This window comes from Tachypleus tridentatus, chromosome 6 (genome assembly GCF_004210375.1).
Source record: "Tachypleus tridentatus isolate NWPU-2018 chromosome 6, ASM421037v1, whole genome shotgun sequence".
NCBI lineage: Eukaryota > Metazoa > Arthropoda > Merostomata > Xiphosura > Limulidae > Tachypleus > Tachypleus tridentatus.
The window spans coordinates 117,554,206-117,575,528 of record NC_134830.1 but is presented as its reverse complement, the minus strand read 5'-3'; the positions used below and the strand labels follow the sequence as shown (position 1 = coordinate 117,575,528).

The 21,323-nt window shown below is 31.6% G+C and overlaps 1 protein-coding gene across 1 annotated transcript; it reads right to left on the bottom strand.

Annotated features, from left to right (window-relative positions):
- Positions 1-1,486: 1,486 nt before the first annotated feature.
- LOC143253399 (transmembrane protein 120 homolog) lies at positions 1,487-17,284 on the bottom strand. The gene is made up of 12 exons (XM_076507227.1): positions 17,158-17,284; positions 14,285-14,403; positions 9,335-9,448; positions 7,991-8,050; positions 6,730-6,822; positions 6,304-6,393; positions 5,860-5,925; positions 4,355-4,416; positions 4,033-4,125; positions 2,983-3,047; positions 2,602-2,673; positions 1,487-2,339 (listed from the first exon to the last, which is right to left on the bottom strand). The coding sequence occupies exons 1-12, from the start codon at positions 17,233-17,235 to the stop codon at positions 2,220-2,222; spliced, it is 1,032 nt and encodes a 343-aa protein (XP_076363342.1). The 5' UTR covers positions 17,236-17,284; the 3' UTR covers positions 1,487-2,219.
- Positions 17,285-21,323: the final 4,039 nt, after the last annotated feature.

Sequence of the window (21,323 nt, the reverse complement as noted above, 5' to 3'; positions counted from 1 at the left end):
ACCGTATATATATATATATATATATATATCTATTCTGATGAACGGTATAAAAGGTCTTAATCTGAAGGTTTAAATGACGGAGTGATACATAGACCGGGAAAGTAGTTTATATAGATACGGTTCTGTTTTTCTATGACAACCACTTCAAGCAAATATACATAAAAAATTCATTCATATCACCTTAAATTTGAGGGACCCACAACTAATCCAGAAATACCATCTTTTCGTTGTGCCAGAGTAGTGTGTGTTTTTCTTATCGCAAAGTCACAACGGGCTATCTACCGGCCAGAGTAGTAGATACGAAACTAGAAATGGCATTCACTGATATTTTGAATATGAACGTCATCTTATTCACACGTAGACTAAACGGCCGGGTCATAGATCCTTGGGGTTTAGGAATTGTCGTTCTCAATGCTAAAGTTCTGGCACGATAAAAGGCAGTCAGTTAGCAACACCAACAAAGGTTCTATTCAACTTTGAACAGAGTAACAGGATTAAGTGTCATCCACTTAATCCCACGACTGAAAGGTGTTTGGTGCGACAGGAATTCAAACTTGCGACCCTCAGATTACGATTCGAGCACCTTAACCATCTGGCCATGCCGAGCCCTCGAAAATTATATTAAAAAACTAATAAATTCCTAAGAAGGTCCTTATAACTCCTTCCCTATTTAACAGCTAAAGATTACAGGGTTGGGTGACAATTAATTTATTATTCTGTTAATTCTAATTACCCATGGGTCATAATAAACGATTATTGATAGAGTAAAATGTAAACTAAGAACTCTGCAATAAGTAAACTTTATCAATATAAATAATACGCACGCGTTTATTTTTTTTTTAAATATTTCTCTGTATGTGTAGCCTAAGGGCGTACCAGTTCACGATTTTCCAGTATACGATCTAAAAATAATTTTTATCTGCCAGTTTGAACCGATTTAAACAGGAAACCTGCTAAATAAATCAATATGTTTTATAGAGTCAGTATTAACATTACAAAATATGAAACTGAAACATAAAACTAAAGTAAGCAATATTTACTTCTTTCGAACAAAATATTTTCCGTTTTCACATGCTCTTAAGTAGGAAGTTTTAAATCCGTTTATTTCAGCAATGAATTTTATCGTATCTGAACATTCTGCAATTGTTCAAAAGATGGCACTAGTTTACCATCACTATTACGTACAAACTTTTAATGTCATGCGTTTCTTGTAAATGACTCAGAAAAAAAAAAGTTCTATATAAAAGGAAAGACCGAAAATATACTTACATTTCCTGTTCCTACATGTTTTTATAAATGTTTAGACAATTTACTACGTATTTAAAAGGGGATTATTTCCAAACGTATAATGGTTTTATTTTGCCCTCACATGATTAAAGATTCCTGTTCCATTTAATATAAAACAATTTAAAGGAAAAGCAAAAAACATTTCAATAGCTACATTATTTTAATTAGAATAATTCTAAACAATAAAACCACTAGTTACTTCATCACTTTAAAACATGGCTTTATTTATTCTCTATCTTTGTTTGGAATCACAGTTGAAAAAAACAACAACAACTAATAATAACAATCTTCAAATTGTACTTTTCCATTATTTTATTTTATTTGTTTATTTAGTAGAGGAATAGTTTTGTTTTAGTACAAAAGCTCTGGGATTTTATTATGTTATTTCCTGAGAAATGGTGTTTTTTTTCTTTTCTTAAATACACATCTAATGTGAATTACATCTTAAGATACATTAAACTTCATTTGGTGTTTTTTTCATAATTCTTAGCTGGCATTACTCAATTCTTAGGTAGATATACTAGGATATTACATTACCTGACATAACTTAAGTATCTTTATTTCATTAACTATAGATCATTCAAAATACATCGTTGTTGTCTTCAAGCTTCAAGTGTGATAACTGTATTGAACTCTAATTGTAACTTTCACAAAAAAAGTATTTTGTGATCTTATATTTATGCACCTATAGGATTTGCAAGTTATAAATTTTATTTGAAAAATCTTCTGTTCGTTACGTTTTGATTCAACAGACGTTAAATGAATTTTTCGTATTTAACAGTTGTCAAATAGTCTAACAAAAGCATTTTGTGCATATATCTGTATACAAAACCAAGGTGAATATGACCATAATTTTGTATCATACTGACTTACAATAAAGCACTCAGAGCTTTAATTTCACTTCCATTTCACTCCTATGTTATAAATTAACTCTATTTGTTGATTAGTTGTTTGTATGGCAAGGTTTCTTTTAGCTTCTGCTGGATAACTAGAGAAGTGGTGAGGGCATTTCCAAGAAACAAAACTAGATAGCTGAATGCCGTCACTGGGACCTATATAATGAATCACAATCTGTTACATTACTTTCATTTAACTTTTAAGCACTGTGGAAGCCTTTACCAAATTCATGGAAAATAGACAATCAATAATTCTTTTTCTTCTACAATTTATAACTATTTGTTCTTATTATACTCAAGTGAATATTTTGCTGTCAATTTAATTTTGTTTTAGTTCTTAGATGTAATACAGTTCTTTTAAACTTGTTATATATGTATTTCCTAAATAGAAGCTTGTGGAAAACTGTGACTTACTGACCTGCCATATTTCAGCACATTCTGGACTTTTACTCAGTTGGTATAATGTATAAGCATTGTATAGTTGGAATGCCTAAGAAAACAATTATTCAACTCTGTTTAGTAATAGATTTGTTTACACCTACAATACAAAAACCTATTTTGATAATTTTACTATTTGGGGTATTAAAATGTACTTATGAAACGCTCACTTTTCACAAAAACTTCTCAATTTTAGGAGTAGTTGAAATAATAGCTAAACTGACACTTATTTTAAATAACTTACTGTACATTAATAACTTTTAAATATAAGATTTACTTCACAGTTATTACTTCAGTTATTAATCAGTACACTTGACAAACTCTATCCAAGTTCAAACTTTTAAATAAATATTCTACTTACATAGCCAAAATAGAGGAATGGTAGCAGAAAGCTAAGACCTCTCCACATCCAGGAATGAAATCCCTCTGTAAAAACATAGTACTTGTGTAGTCTTACTGCCTGAACAATAGAATAAATAAAACTATAGGAATATAAGGAAGAAAAATTCAGTAAACACATCCAGTGACTGATCACACCACTGATGACCTTAGTGTTCACTGTCAGAGTAAAATCATCTCTGAATTGAGGACATAAACTCTACAACTGTCCAAAGAAAGAACTACTTCTGTTATGTGTGCAAGTTGAGGTATGAATCCCCTTTTTCCAACCCTCTACTGGCACTTTATCTAACTTACTTATTAGCATGTTCACTCTCTCCTTTTAATTGTTTAACACTTATAGCATGTGCAACTGCAGGATAATATAAATATTCCAGAATATAGTTCCATGAGTGAAAAATGTTTTCAGTGCTACACAATACAAGGTAAACTACTTACACCAGAATGCATGTTGCATGATTATAATACTAAATATAGTTCCATGTGTACAGAGTTTGGTGTCACAGTTAATAAAGAGTTATTAAACTCACATGAAGTCACCCATGATTACCTGGTGATGAAAAATGAAAGTTGGATTTATTCATATTTTTTCATGCTGCAAGTTTTCTTTGAATAAGCACAAGCACCTTGAGATTAGTAAGTAAAATTATTTTAAAATATCTAGTACTGGTAAAAGTTAATCAAAATTGACTGACAGGATTGTAATACTTCTTTACCTATAGTTATATCGACAGGATTGTAATACTTCTTTACCTATAGTTATATCGACAGGATTGTAATACTTCTTTACCTATAGTTATATCGACAGGATTGTAATACTTCTTTACCTATAGTTATATCGACAGGATTGTAATACTTCTTTACCTATAGTTATATCGACAGGATTGTAATACTTCTTTACCTATAGTTATATCGACAGGATTGTAATACTTCTTTACCTATAGTTATATCGACAGGATTGTAATACTTCTTTACCTATAGTTATATCGACAGGATTGTAATACTTCTTTACCTATAGTTATATCCATGTTGTAACGTTTTCCTAAAGCACGCAGCCTGTAGAGACAACCTCTTTGATAGAAAAACTGTAATATCTGAAGGAAACCTGAAATAAATCAATGTGTGTTCACTTCAGATTAACAGAAACATTTTCAAATAAATGAAATTAACAAGAAAATATTCAAAGTAAAAGTCACAGATTTATTATTCATTCATAAAATTATTTGAATTCAATTAAAACTGAAACAGGTATGAGATGTCTCCTTCTACACTTCATGTTTTATTTAGTCTAAGTAAGTGTATTATTTTTATTTTTATCTTGAAACACAACTTACTTGAGTAAAGAGTGAAAAGTATGAATTGTTTCCGAAATGTCTGGTATACTGCTCCAGAAGGCCTAGAAAAGAAAAAAATCAAAACATGATTTTTGGATCAATTAGAACTATTATTTGTCAGATTATTTTCAAAAGGAGTTATAGTGTATTCTGAATAGGGTTGAAGAAATGGGAAGGTTTGAATGTTCATAGACTTCAGGTCTTTTAAGCATATTAAACAAATGGGATGGCTGAACACCTGCAGAATTCAGGTCCTTAAAGTAGGTATGGGTTGTTGTTGATATACTAAAGATACTCTGAAAAAGGACCTTATCAACAACCATACTCAATACTGAAGTGGAATTTCATAAACAGTTAAGGTATATAGCCATCCCAACCAAAATATCAATTAAAGTGTGTAGGATGAATACTATGTGTTTCAAAACACATTAGAAATCTTTATCATTTTGACCTGCTGAACAATAAACAGTATTGTGTGCTACCATAGTAAAAACGTCATAACTATCTTCTGTTAATCACTTTGTGAAGTGAAACTGCCAAAGCAATAACACCCAAACTCAAACTAGATGTATCTAATATTTACAGAGACAGAGAGAAGAAAAAATTTAAAGCTTATGACTCTAGTTCAGTGCACGCTTGTTTCTTTGGTAGTTTAATATTAAAAATGTCAGATAAAAATTGTTAACTATATGAAACAGGAGTAAATTAATTTTAACCTAATAAATAACTGAAAACAACCTTTTAAACATCAGTCTGACAAAAAACGCTCAGTAGACCACAAAACTAACTTACAATAACTAAAATGCTCTGAATTAGTTGAGTGCCCACTGCCTTCATTGATAACTGTCCATTTAGCTGTAATCCCAGTAATATTTCATAACTTTCCACCAGTTTAGTATATTTAAATTATTTCAAAATTCATCTACTCAAGAAACAAAGTTGGCATTTTTTTTATAAAGTGAAATTTCTATACTAAACAATATTGAACTCATTGCTCTATACACAATCTAACAATTTATTTTGGATGGCATATCTTACATTTAAACACATCCATATAAAAAGTTATATTCATATTTATCTGGTTTTTTAAAAAAATAAATGTTAAGGATGTAACTTTTGAAATTGTTCTAACAGCATACGATTTTATAATATATTGCAAAATGTAATACTGTGGATATGTTGTAAAAATATTTACATACTGATATCTAATAAGCTTCAACTATTCGACTGTTTTTCATTTAACTAACCTGGATTTATTGACGTAGACTAGTTCTTTTATTTTATCAACCAAACGTGTTTATGAACAGAAAGAAACAAGTGATAAAAATAATGAAATGATAAGGTTATGGAAATAAACACGAAAGGAAATGTAAGCTAATGTTTCTTTCGTAGTTTAGATTATAACAATTAGCTTCTTCCAAGACAAATAAAATAAAAGCTAATCTTAATTAATTTTAATTAAAAATATCCCATATTCACAACATACAGAGTTTACAAGAGCTCACCAAACAATAATGACACCTGCTTGAAGAGTCGTGAGAAAATGGTTGGTTCTCCACCATCCTTTCATCCTGAAATAAATCAGAAAGATTGCATGTTATTTATACCAATTATATTTGAAGTCAGAGATTTTCGACCCATAGCTTGAGGGTAATATGCTTCAGAGAGCTCAGAGTTGTAGTTCACTTATATAGAAAACAGTGAATTATTACATGAATAAAACCATACTTTGCACCAGACTATCAGTTACAATGTTAAGAGTTTAAGTTACTGTCACATGCAGACTATGATGACTTTGATAATATGCCACAAAAAACAAACTAAAAACTGTCATGGACCCCTGCCATAAGTATCAAGGGTAAATAAATAAAACTGTATTTTAGATTTAAATAAACTAATTTTTCAACTGCTATCTTGTACTGAAAAATTCTGTAGTCCAGATAACTTACCTTGATCCATTAATAACAAGAATGCTTTCTCTTATCGTCAAAGTACAGTAGTACCAAACTAGGAGAAAGTGAAGGATGGAATCAAAAACTCTGAAATGAAAACTTTTACTGTCAAAATACAGCAGTACCAGGCCATAATGTATGTACTTTCAGAATAATTTGTGAGTGAACAGGAAAAAGTAAATCAAACAATAATTAAAAAAAAAATCAGTGCTATTTATTAACTCTCTTTGACTACTTGACATATAAACAAAGTTAAACTTGAGACTGTGACCTTGTTCAAACAACAGCATCAAGTTCATAATCAACATTACGATCAGTAGACTTCAAAAGTTACAAATATTTTTTAACGATCATGCCGAAACATAGAAGTTATTGTTACGAGTTAACAATGCAAGTGTGTGAAAATTATTAAACAAAACTTACCTATAATAAACAGCAATAGATATAAAAGATAATACAAGAATAACTGTTGTCACAACCAACTTAAACTGTTCATATTCATCCTTGTACTTGAACCTGAAAAAAATTTTCATTACTAAAATAATTATAAACATTTGTTGTATTTTTAAGATACCATCATTTAACCAGAGCAGAACTACAAAACATCCCATAAACATACACATATTAAGAGTTCTATTTTTATTGCTGCAGGAAGAGTACTAGTGGTATATTAAGTTTTATATGATATATACATTATCATATAATGTATATATGATACAAAGTTCATATGAACTTTGAAGTTCTCAAAATAAAGAGAGGTGCTCAGTTGGGTGAAGTGACAGCCTGTTTTTGATAAACAAAAATGTATAAATATAAAAAAAATGAAATTTGAGTAACAACAAATAAATGCTTTTCGACGGAACAGCGAAACACGTGCACCTGGAACAAGCAGTACAAATAAGTCCCAGTAGTAGTACCACCTTAAAAAATAAGTTCCAGTAGATTTTCACCCCTGTATAAACAGTTTGCACATCATACATCAATAAGGGGCTAGCATGCTTGATGTCCCGGGGCTATTTTTATAGAATCAGCCCATTTTTGTTTGCATACGAAACTTAGGCATGAACTTATTTCACAAACTTTTAATAAAAATATACAAAACAGAATATATGTATGCATATATATTGATATTTTACAAATCTTAGTGCCCACATATCATGATTATAGTTTTCATAAAACTTACCCACCCATACCATTGTGACCTTAATCCCAATTAATTTGGGGTTTGCTGGTATTTTTCTTTCTTTCTTTTTTAATAAGTGAAGAATTTTTACATCTGGATGGCTGGCACAGTTGGAATTTCAATAACAAAAACCTCTAATCATAATAATTTACAAATACTTATCACTTATAACCCACTCTTAATAATAATAATAAAACAAACAAAACAAAACACACACACTAAATTCTGGTTAAGATGACACACAACAAGAATGGTGAATCTTTAGAATGCACTTAAATTTTGGGTCTTGTTACAAAACCCAAAAGAAAGTAAAAACATTATACAACTATACTGATTTGATACCAACTTGAGTAAAAATACTCTTACAACATAAGAATTTTTCCTTTAAAAATGTACATTGCACTTTATTTATAGAATTTGAAATACGTTGAAGCTCACATGCTATTCAATTAATTCTGTCACATTTCTAAAAGAGACCTTAATCTAGAAGTTTCATGTTACCTGTCATCTTTATTGAGAAGAGACACATTAACACTTCCTAGGATGACCTGAAGATAAGGCCTGGAAAAAAAGAGAAATAATTTCGTATTGTAGTTGCCATTCTTCATGTATTTCAAAGAAAGTGAAATTATGTCCTTTAACTAAATATACATGGACTTGGAATGTTGGACCACCCCTTACTGGGAAAGAAATAGAAATACAAATGCACAAAATGTAGAAAGTTTTAAGTAAAATGCACATATCCATTGTACACAAAACATCAGATGAAACTAACAAACTCTGACCAGTCAAAGTGCAAGGTAACGTTCGTGTGAAGAATGAAGATATTTTTATCCACAACCTCTGGAAGCTGCTAAGTGCACTATTTTTTTTAGTAACCCTGTCTGTCATATCTGGTATTTATTCTCCTCTCCCATAAAATGTAGATAAATTAGCGATGTAAAGTAAAATTAACAGTTGCTAACTTTGACCTTAAATATATACCACTAAAAACTCTGTAAAAGGTTGTGGTTTGTTCACTTTGATCTCTACCTGTGCATGCTATGTTAACCTTGAAGCAGGAACAACCAGTAGGTACTCGACAAAGGAGTAGTTCACTATTATACACGTATAGGTCAACTCCAGATGAAACATTAACTGGTATTTTTAACCCTTAATTATTCATGAGAGGTCTATATGAATAACAGCCAAATAATAATGGTTCACAGTGTATTAAGTATGAAAGTACTTTAAACCTTAAACCTTTAAATTAAGTGTAGAACATTACAAATTCATTCTTACATGACAGAACCACATACTGCCAAATATTTCTTCAATGTTTGACTGTATACAAGTACATGTTAATTTAACAAAAAAAGAAATTCATGTAATCAAACTATGCAGTATTTTGTGCTATCTACAAACATTAATTTATAACATTTGAAGTTCATTTAGTTTATACTATTATGCACAAAGATGTTGTGGAGAACATAATGGATTTGGAATTTTTAAGCAGGTTTTGGAAAATTTAATTGATATTAAAAAAGTTTTGAATTATACAAGAAATGGACCATTTACATACTGTTCTCAATCACAGTCCTCTGTTAATAACAGAAGTGTGAGCTTACATTAAATCTCATTTACTTATATTTTTCACTGACTTAAGAAACCCAAGTGTTAAAATGCTATTTTCAAATCAAACCAATTTTACTGCCAAATTGAATACTCTTATGGAATCTGAGGAAATCTAAAAATGAAGATTTTCAGTACATGTCCTGATTATGGTTGATCAACAGTGTAATTCATTACAGAGAAACACACATCTTTTGTCCAGTAGACTGGAACATCTACAGATACAAAACTTACCCATTTTTACTAGGTAATTGTTCTTCTAAGTCATGTAATTGTTCCTTCCTGTATTCTAACTTTCTGTTCAATTCCTGCAGTTCCACTCTGTCATCTGCACTTGCTTGCTTGATTCTAACAGAAGCAATTTTGTTGATTATAAAAACAGGATGTGAAATTATCTGGTAGCTTACTGGTCACCATATGTAGAGAGCTTACATGAACAATCTTCTATTCAAATTAACACTTACTCAGATGCAATGCTACTTCAAAAACTAGAACAAATTGCTTAAAATGACACATGTACTTGTCTCAGTTAGTCCACTATTATAGTATTTCACAGTCATCAACTAGAGGGACAGACAGTAATCATGATGTAAATCTTATATCATTGTTATGCTTCATTTGTTTGAGTTGACCCAACACATTATACTAGAAATTGTCACAGTGAGACTACAGGGTGTTTAAAAAGCATGGAACCATAGGTGGTTTGTAGCTTATCTTAATTTCAGATACTTGACTGGTTAAGAATGTTAAAGCATGCAATATTTTAATGTATCCTATTGTTAATCCATCCTAACTTTGAATTAGAAGGACATCATGTAAAACACATTCTGTAAACTTTGTTCCAGACTTTTCAGACACCCTGCATTTTCTTGAAAAAATAAATAAGTGTATAATGTTTTTGTTTACATAATAACATAGCTTGAGAGTCAAATGATGCCATAAAACATTCTCCACTTTAATAACATAAATGACTTTTCTTAAATAGTAAACTGCTTCTAAAGCCATATATGTGGTGACAAAAATCAGAGAAATAATGCTATTTAATAAAGAGTAAGTGATAATTGGTAAAAAGGCTGTAGTTAACCACTATGACAATGATACACAGAGAGGCTTATGAAGTCATCCTTTTAAACTTTAAGATAAGCCACAACAGAAAACAGAAGTCTGAATTGAGATGGTAGTCTCATTTTACATTAGATATGTAATATTAAATAAACTCTTGTCTCTTACATTACAACTACATTTCACACAGAACTAGAGCAGTGATTTAACAGCAAACTGGTGCAACCAACTAAAACTGGCAAAAATACAATAACGGTTATGAAAATGGCAGGAAACAAATGTTGTAGAAGATAGATAGACCAGTCTGGGAAACAGATGTAAAGAAATACAATGGATTTAACTGACAGTCTTATAGTCTATGGTTGTCATAGTCTTATATGAGATATAAGATATCCCAAGTTGTAAAATTACAGAAGTTTTTTCTCTTTTAGATCTTACGTTAGAAAATAATGAAATAAAGAAAGATCAACTTTACATCATCCCTACTTTCACTATACCTAAGTGAATGAATCAAAATAACTGATTACCCATGAGCAAGGATAACACGTTAGTGTTTTGAAAAGTAACTGATTAATGCGACAAAAATAATCAGAATACTACACTTGTCTACACACTTGTTTGTTATTGAGCATAAGGCAATATAGTTTTGAACAGCTAAATAGAAGGAAAGTAGCTGGCTGGAAGCACCCACTGACAACTGCTAGATACTCAAGTGTTAGTGTCAATTGATGGATTTTTGCAGTGTCTTATGTTTCTAATTTATAATTGAATAACTACACTCATCAATATAGTAGGAGCACATGCAGATCTAAGGGAAGAATTCAAGGACCAAACTCCCTCTACCCATTTTTTCAGGAATTAATAACTTATGGAATATTTGATAAGTTACTAATCATGAGTTATGAGGTCCAAACCCATGTGTTTTAAGAATTAATAACTATTCTTTAATGTTGTATAAGCAGACATGAATCTAAAAGAGAGGTCAGTGTTGTATTAGTAACTGCAGACCTAGGGTACATCCACACCTTCCCCAACTTTTCTTTTTTCAAAATAAAATAAAAAACAGACAGACATCCTCAGGCTATGTCTCAGACAATTCATTATTGTCTTTTTGACAGTATCAAAAAGAAACATCATGTGTCAGTGTTTATATCTGATTTTGTATTAATTACCATCAAAGATTTTAAAGTTGTTTTTCAGATTAAAACAGCTGATGTCTACAACAATTAACAGCATGTTTAAACAATACAATTCATTCAGCAAAACTTTTCTAATTTGATACGTCAGATGCACGCTGTAGAAATACACGCTATTGATTCAATTATAATTTATTATTTAAAACCAGTTAAAGCTTTGTGCTGTCAGTTATTTTTTGTGTTTTATTGGAATTTGGTTTTCATATCAATCACTTTAGTAGAAATAAAAATACAAGCTTTGAAATATCTGGATAACCTGATTGAGCTAACCATTTATAAGAATATATTAACATTATTTTAACCTTCTTTGACTTATTTAAGTTACTTTAAGACCACATGGTCAACATGTTTTTAATCTATAATGCTATAGCATTATAGTGGAAGTATACTGTTTTGTACAAACAAATACTGAAAATTTGGTTACAGTATTACACAACTTTTAAAATGCTATCTGGTATTTCACCATCACTGTAAACACGAAACATTACTGCAGCTAATATTATAACACACACCCTTGAGCAAATTAACTGAAACAAGATGGAAAATTATGATTTTTTTCAATTTTTTGTGTTTTATTTCTGAGAATCCAAAAACTACTCACAAATTAATACATGATATGACTGCCTTTATTTTTCAGAAGATAATTAATCTGCTTTGGCATTGAGTCCACGAGTTGACTGCAATCTTTACTAATTTCTGGATCACGGTACCACACCTCAATTATGGCCTAAAGTAGCTTATCTTTCATAGTACAGTCTTTTCCCCGAAGTCTTTTTTCACAAATTGCCCAAAGATTTTCAATAGGATTTAAGTCTACAGAGTTTCCAGGCCAGTCCAGCACCTTTATTCATGTTGTAGTCATAAAATTCTTCACAAGTTTCGATGTGTGGCACGAAGCCAGATCTTGCTGAAAAATGCCAGATCCATTGGAAATCTCTTTTTCAATTCTGGAATGACTCTTCTCTGCAAAACTTCGATGTACTGTGGTCCCTGCATCATACCTTCTACGATATGTAAGCCTCCAACGCCATAGTAGATGAAAAAGCCCCAAAACATCTTCTTCAAGGGATGTTTTACAAAGTGATTGATGTGAGATTCTCAAAGTTTCTCACCTGGAGATCTGCAAACATGCAGACTTCTTTGACCCTGTATGAAGAAATGACTCTCATCACTGAATAACACCTTCCTCCATTGTTCTTGCATCCAGTTCTTGTATTTCAGACTCCATTGATACTGTTTTTTCTTCATTGAGTTGGTAAGAAGTTTTTTGACTGGTCTCCTTGCCCTTCTAATACAATTTTAAATGACGTAATATTCTTCAAAATTTCGTCATATATCCCAAAAATAGATTGACCTTACTGCAATACACAGCTAATGACGCTGTCTCTGTGAAAAAATGACTATTAAAGGAAATCAGCGGGTCCAGCGAGCCTACACCAGCCGCTGTGCTGAAAATATTGTAAAATGACCATTTCTTTCAATTAATTTGCACAAGGGTGTAATAGTAGAATAAATATATAGCTAAGGTTTAAGATTTTCTTGTTCTTGTAAACACTCTTTTCAGTTCCATTCATCCATGAATTATGAAATTATTTCCAGGTTAAATCACATCTCTATGAAAGTTATAGAAAACGTTCAATAACTTGAGATAAAGCACCTGATACAGTTTACAGATGAATTTAACGGCTAACAAAGAAAACTATTAACATGATGGTGGTATAAATCAATACTGTTGATTCATTCATCAAGTAAAAACTGAGCCTGTCAATCACCTGGTGTGTAAATACCATTATTAGCCCCGCTCTAATGGACAATTTCAACCTATGTCATTCAGGAACTGCTTACAAAAAAAGCAATAAAATGGTTAAACAGGACAGTCTCATGGTTAAAAGAACACTAAAATTTCAGTAACCTTAAATTAATCTAAAACAGTAGATAGAAGACACATTGAGCAGAAGGGTGTTGTTAAATTGACTTGAATGAACAAAAGAAATGCAATGGCAGTTAGACCTGTAATAGGTTGACATCCAGTATAAAATGCTTCTCCAAGGATGCTAAGAAGAATAAGGTCAGAAGCATAATGAATCAAGTGCACTGACTGCACATTCATTTATAACAATAGGGAAGAATCTCAAAAATATTTCTACCTTCCTTAGAATCCAAATAATAGTGTAATGGCATAAAATTTGATTTGTGACATCTTTGACTGAAGTACTACTAAACAGAAGTGTATGTCCAAGAATGTAAAAGTTGTGATTTGTTGTAAACAGAAAAAAAACTGAGTATAAGTATCAGGGTTGATTAAACTTTCCAAAAAGGAACCACAATGAATAATAAAACTCAAAGTTAGTAACTAGTGCAACCCAAGTATATCTAAAGGTATACTTTCCAGTGATGATAAACTTGAATGATTAAACTTAATTTCCAGAGGCTTGCAAATTTCTCTATAGAAATTTGAAGGATTTTTAGATCTTGCTTTGTTGGTTTATTATCCAGTTAGCTTTGCTATTACTTTAGTGAGCAATTATTTCCATTTTTGTAATATTTTTTATTTTATTCAAACCAAATTACATCTATTGGTGATAAACATGTCATCTAAAGTACTATTTTAAACTAAAAACTGTTGTCTGATTTCCATACATAAAACCACAAATGTTTGCGTGTCAGATCACTGAAATAATGCTTTTATTGTTTGCCTCCTCAGTAAATCTCATATCCACAGGTCCTCACAACCTAGCTTATTGTACAATTATGGTGATGTATCACTAACAAACAGAAACCATAATAAACTAATTTAAGTAAAAATTTGACATGTAACTCAACAACTATTTTTTCTGTATCTATCAGCCTTCTTTCTAATACATACACAATATGTGGAATTAACCATAAAAATAGCAAAACAAAACATACAACTGAAGAAACTCACTGTTTAAGGCTTTGAGAAATCTGTTCCAAACGATATCTCTGGTGTTTTATTCCTTTGGCACATTTGACTTGAAATTTGACAAGTTCATCTAAAGCTTTACCATAAGTCTTTTGTGTGGTCTAAAAAAGAAAATAACAAAAGTAATTGTAGACATATATAATTCCAAATTAATTCATGTACAGAACAAATTAGAATATATGTTCATTTTATTTATTGTCTAATGAATATGAAATACTTAAAAAATCAATATTTTCACTCTTAAAAGTTTCCAAAGAAAATATACACAATTTACAAATAATGCTTCTTAAGTACTATGATTTTATCAGCTTTAAATTACTGATGACAAAGTTTTTTTCTATATGAGCAGTAATGGCTGCATTTTAAAAATAAAAGCCTTAGTTTTATAAAAATAATAGTGGTTGAAAATGTCCATTCTTTTTTTAAACCAAATTTCTCAACTTCATTGGGGGAGGATGGTTGCATTAAACCTTTCACAACAGGTTAAAGACCATGTCATTATGTTTGTTGACTTGCATTCAAAATTTTATTAAACTATTCTTTCATGATGTCAATAACTTTGGAATCAAAGAATAGTTCAAACTTTAATCTTGGATATGAGTTATTTTCTTAATTTAAAAGTGAACATTAAAATAACACATCTAAATACAGATTTTAGTGAGTCCTGTGGTATGTTGAATGCAGCATTGCTTAAAATTAGATGGTTTGGTTTGTTCTGAATTTCATGCAAAGTTACTTGATGGCTTTCTGCACTAGTCATCCCTAATTTAGCAATATAAGACTAGAGGGAAGGCAGCTAATCATCACCACCCATTGCCAACTCTTGAGATACTCTTTTATCAATGAATAGTGGGACTAACTGTAACATTATAATGACCCCGAGACTGAAAGGGCGAGTATGTTTGGTTGATGGACACTGAACCCATGACCCCCAGATAACGAGTTGAGTGCCTTAACTATCTGGCCATGCCAAGACTTAAATTACTAATATTATTAAGCTAGAATCGAAAATTAGAACTTCATATCTTTTTATTTTACTAAGATATGGCTTATGCACCCAATCAAACACAGTGGTCCCATTCAACTCTTTCCATTTTTTGAAACTGTCCCTTATATACTCTCACTACAGTATATGACGTAAATAACCAATTGACAGCTTTGAACGTCACAATCATGGTTTTCTCAGCCATTTTAATATGTGTAAAGGCTAGCATATTCTTTTGAACCAAAGCTTCGTGGAGGTAGATTATATCTTCAGTCTGCTCAAAGTTTAATATTTTTTAAAATATAAATATATTAGTTACTAAGCTTAATAATTTATACTGGAATTCTGTGGTCTCAGTGTAGGTATTTATGATTTTTTGGTTATTCAACTGTATATATAAAACCTTAAAATAAAAAAAAAGTTTCGTATCCTCCACATGCAAAATTTTAAAAGGCTTTAACAACCAATGTTCAGCAGTAAAAGAGTTAAAGGGTCATAGTGAGAAGAGATAATGGTTTGCTTTACTTCTAGATTTATTGTTCTATATTTTAAAAAAATAAGTTTAATAATTTATTTCTAATTAGTAATAATATGTATACATATATATAATGTATAATAATTGAAATGTGACTATATTACAAAATACTAGTCCTCTAAAATACAGCCAAGATAGTGAATACTAAATGTCAGTTTCATACTATTAGATATGTAATATGAGTGCACATGCACCACATCAATACAAGTTATGTAATGTTATCTATGCATGACTGGAAAGTCAATATAATAATAAAACATGTATATAGTGTTATGAGATTTAAGCTACTTAGACTATATGTTTTTATTTCCTTGTTATAATATATAGCATGAAAAGAACAATTTATATTTACTTCATAGTTTTTATGACGGTTATGAGATTGATGAAGTGACAGATTCCACATAGAGTATAGAAAATAACATAAAGTCTTATTCAAAATAATGGTTGAAATATATTTATAAAGTTTTAGAGATTATGCAAATAATGAAATCACTTTCCACTCAGACTAGTTTTGAACTGGACTATTTTCACAAACAAATCTTTAGTAAAAATATTTTGCTAAAAAACTGATTTTTTTTTGTAAAGAAAATACTTGTAACCTTTACTAAGTCTACCAAATTTTATGAATACTTAAATAATTAACATGTGGGTATGTGTAGACAAACTCGTGTGCTATACCAAGTCTGTAGAGAAAGGGTTAATACAATACTTAAGTTGTCTTTTCAGTGATTGTTTATCATTAGAGAATCACTGTTCTTTGTTGTTTTAATTTTAACCATAAACATTCTCTGAGATGAAAGATGTACTATAAAAGTAAAATTCATAAACTATAGCCATTATTTCTTTGTCAAATACAAAGAAATTCAGTTTGTTCAAATCAACAAATTATCACAAGATGTGAAGTTGAATTATTATACCCTAATGCATTATTCAAAGTCAGTTAGGGCTCAGGTATTCACAATAACAGGGTAAGTACGTTTTCTCTAAGTTACAACTATTTTATTTTTAATCTGTTAAAACCAACTCCATTCATGCAAAACATTTTAATTACTAGCTGTAGAGCGGGTTCAGAGTTACTTTAAACATATTCACTTCGGTTGTATTTTACACAAGTTCATTAATTAATACAATTAGTACTACGTGTAACTGTCACTGTTAAGTATAATAAAATGTCCATAGTCTTGGATACTATTATGTCAGGCTTAATACTAATCATATTGTAACTTTGTAAGCTAGGTGCGACACTTAACACACATTTTATTTAAATTCTCACGAAATAATCAGTTGCGAGAGTAGACATTATAAAAATACTCATTATCCTAATTATTAACAAACCTCAAGTTCCTTAAAATCTTCGTTAAGTTGATTCCACTCTTCTTTCAAACCGATTACATCAATGTTCTCAGACGCCATCACCACCTTTTTGTTATTGTGGCGGCCTCTAATATATATGAGTTGTTCATTTCAGATCATTTTTATGAGAAATCATTTTTGAATTAAAAACATTTTAATTATAAACAAATATAATATTAGTCAATATATAATATTATATTATATGTTATCTTAATTTCCAAGAATACAATAAATGTTTTTGTCTTCTTTCTAGTTTAAAATTGTGTGAAATGGTCAAAAGTTAAATGTATACGATATAACAAAATACCAATTTCAAAATAAAAAATTAGTCGAAGTCGTCAATGGGAACTATTAAATTTTTCTTAACTTCGCGCAAAGCTACTTAAGGGCTATATGTGCTACCCGTCCCTAATTTAGCAGTGTAAGACTAGAGAGAAGACAGCTAGTCATCACCACCCACCGCCAATTCTTGAGCTACTCTTTTACCAACGAAAAGTGGGATTGACCGTCACATTATAACGCCCCCACGGCTGGGAGGGCGAGCGTGTTTGGCGCGACGCGGGCGCGAACCCCGGATTACGAGTCGCGCGCCTTACGCGCTTGGCCATGCCGGGCCGGCTAACAAGGGGTTTACACTTGACTATAAAAATAAAAACCGATTGTGCTTTATCTGTACCGAGTAAACAAATTTTATATTATCATTATTGTTTATCTATAAATAACCTTATCACAAAAATCATGTCTAAAATTTAACTTTAATCTGGAAACCTTAACTGATAGATTGATAACTCTACGTTGTAATATTTATGTCTATATATTGAAATGTGTCTCATATAAAACTGACAGTTCTTACTATACTATCACTGAGATCTGATCCCTTGATTTAATGTTTAACTAGAAGCTATTATCGATAAATCAAACAAAATCTGATGACTAGCACACTGGCTACAGACTTATTAGAAACTTTATAAATCTTAGTTTCCATTGTAAATATGTAAATTGGTTGATTAATTGTTTGGAATTAACCTTAGAGATACACATTGGACTATCTATGCTTTGCCCACCACGCCTATCGAAAACTAGTTTCTAGTAGTGTAGGTCTGCAGACTAGTTGCATAAATATATAAAAGAAATCAAGATATTATAAACTCAGACAAAATAAAAAGAACTAAATATGAAAGAAAATGAATGTAACAATCGATAAAATACTAAAAGGGCGGTACTGTGTTGGGTGAATGTAATTGTTTTGTTTCTTGAGTGTAGCTACACAACGAGTTTTCTGTGTTCTGCCTACCTCTTGTATGGAAACTCGATTTGTAGTGTTATAAATCCTCAGACTTACTGCTTGATCACTGGAGGGCAAATGTAACTGAAATGTTTTATATATGTATAATTTGTTTGTTGTTATAAGCGAATAGCTATACAATGGTATCAAAACCCAGTTTTTAAGGTTATAGTCCCTCAGCCTTACTCTTTAGTCGTTCGGGAGGTGCTTCTTAAGTAAGCGTTCCACGTTAGCTCAGCGGTGAGGACCGGCATGGCCAGGTGGTTAGGGCGCTCGATTCGTAATCTGAAGGTCGTGGGTCCGAATTCCAGTTACACCAAACTTGCTCACCCTTTCAACGGTGATGGTGTTATGATGTTACGGTCAATTCTGCTATTCGTTGGTAAAAGAGAAGCCCAAGAGTTGGAGGTGTGGGTGGTGATGATTAGCTGCCTTTCCTCTAGTGAGTGTTATAATGCTAATTAGGAACGGCTAACGTTGATAACCCTCGTGTAGCTTTGCGCGAAATTCAAAATCAAAGAAACATACAAGCTCAGCGATAAGTTAGAGTACTTAAAATAATAAAATCGAGGGAGAGGGGGCTCTATTTCGTGTCATTTACAAAACGCAAATAACCCATCGTGCAGCTTTTGTGTTAAAACAACAACAACTTTAAATATAATATTTAATATTTTTATTTAAAGAAAACAATAAGGTGCACTTGTCATTTTATCAGAAGTTTCCTGCGATAAAGAAGACAAAGGATGCTATGTTGAAAACAAAACTGTAAATTAGTGTTGTCATAGTCGAAAAAAACTAATTTTCCTCTAAGTGTTTAGAATATGGTTTTCTTTAAATTATCTCGTGAAAATAATTCAAAGTTCAGTTTGTTTGAACTTAGGTCCAAATCTGCACAATGGGCTATTTGTGTTCCACCCACCATAAGTATCGAAACCCGGATATACCGCTGTTCCACGGGGAGGAGGGGCCATCTTTCTTAATGTTTTTTATCAGTTTAAACACTATGGTAAGTTGTGAGCCACCTTTCTAAATGACACGAACTACACTGCCTTAACGTAAGAAAACACTTAATATGCACGATAGCTAACATTGATTCAAATCTACTACACAAAGGCGAAGAGCCATCCGTCTGTCACACTGATATCTCAATCGTTTCTGTACCGATCGACTCGCAACTTGCAAGAAACGACGGCTCTTTCTGCCACGAGAAGCAACTTTATATTTTTAAAATTCTATGTATATGTACAAAACAGATTACGTGTGACCCTAGATATATAATAGTTTTTATTATTAACAGAGTAGGCTGTTAGAGGTCGTGATAAATAATAAAATCGAATTTGGTATGCGTGTATCCCACGCTTGATATTGAAGGTACACAAAAATCATAATCTTTAGCTTGATTGTCAAGGCGACTCAACGTCATTAACTTTTGTCCAATCGGAAGCCTCAGCTATAATTCTATAGTAGTCCGCATGTTTACCCGCAGCACAACAAAGCCAAACCCATTAAGACAGTACAAAGAAGAAATCCTGAAATTCATAATAAAATTCACTGTTTTTACCATCACAATTAATAATTTGCATGGTCATACAATTAACCAAGTAAGAATATGTCTTTGAAAATTATTTTGCATCTTTTAATCTATACGGGGCTTTTGTTTGTTTGTTTGTTTATGAATTTCGCGCAAAGCTACAGGAGGGCTATCTGCGCTAGCCGTCCATAATTTTGCGGTGTAAGACTAGAGGGAAGGCAGCTAGTCATCACCACCTACCGCCAATTCTTGGGCTACTCTTTTACCAACGAACAGTGGGATTAACCGTCACATTATAACCCCCTCACGGCTGAAAGGGCAAGCATGTTTGGTACGATGGGGATTTGAACCCGTGACCTTCAGATTACGAGTCGAACGCCTTAACCCACCTGGCTATGCCGGGTCACGGGGTTTTTGGGAAGACAAGTTGAAAATAATTGAAAAATATACAAAAATGAAAATGTAGTCAAAAAATACTTAAAGGTTTGTTTGTTTTGTTTTTTGAATTTCGCACAATGCTGCTCGAGAGCTATATGTGCTAGCCGTTCCTAATTTAGTAGTGTAAGACTAGAAGGAAGGCAACTAGTCATTACCACCCACCGCCAACTCTTGGGGTACTCTTTTACCAACGAATAGTGGGATTGAACGTCACATTATAACGCCCCCACGGCTGAAAGGGCGAGCATGTTTGGCACGACGGGGATGCAAACCCGCGACCTTCAGATTACGAGTCGCACGCCTTAACATGCTTGGCCATGCCGGGCCAATACTTAAAGGAGATGATCAAATATAAATATAAATTTGGTTTTTGTGAAATAAAAGTAAGATAATTACTCTCCACACACATATTGTTACAATATTATAATTAATTTTTACAGATCATGTTAATAAAACACTTATTTAGATATAATTTGTAGAAGAAAAAAATAATCCTCATTTCCCATCATATGAAGTCATTTAGTTTGTACTTCACTACAAAATGCAAGTTAAAAAATCTTTATTTTTTAATCTATCTTTTTGGTTATTATTTTTGATGTTTCACTGAACCTTGCATATGTAATATACCCTCGAATTTACTGGAAAGCTTTGATGTCAACCCTTTTAGAATTTTCTAAGTATTCTAAGTCTATCTTAATGTCATCATTACTAAAAACAACACACATATAATAGACATTCCATCGCTACAGTAAGTCCAGTCTCCAGGTTTTATTTTATCTTGTCCGGTATTGCTCATGAGAGGTAGATTTCTCTGAAACTGGTATAATTCAGTGAGATGTCAAACTGAATGTTAGATTAAGCTCCGTATTCATTCTTGGTATAAAGTTAGCATTA

What these genes read in the sequence shown, in the direction of transcription:
- LOC143253399 (XM_076507227.1), bottom strand. Translation starts at nt 17,235, where the DNA reads ATGGCGTCTGAGAACATTGATGTAATCGGTTTGAAAGAAGAGTGGAAT. An exon ending in CTTGTTATTAATGGATCAAG is followed by an intron (nt 5,926 to 6,303) that starts GTAAGTTATCTG and finishes GATTTATTTCAG; the next exon opens with GATGAAAGGATGGTGGAGAA. An exon ending in AATGTGCTGAAATATGGCAG is followed by an intron (nt 2,340 to 2,601) that starts GTCAGTAAGTCA and finishes TTCATTATATAG; the next exon opens with GTCCCAGTGACGGCATTCAG.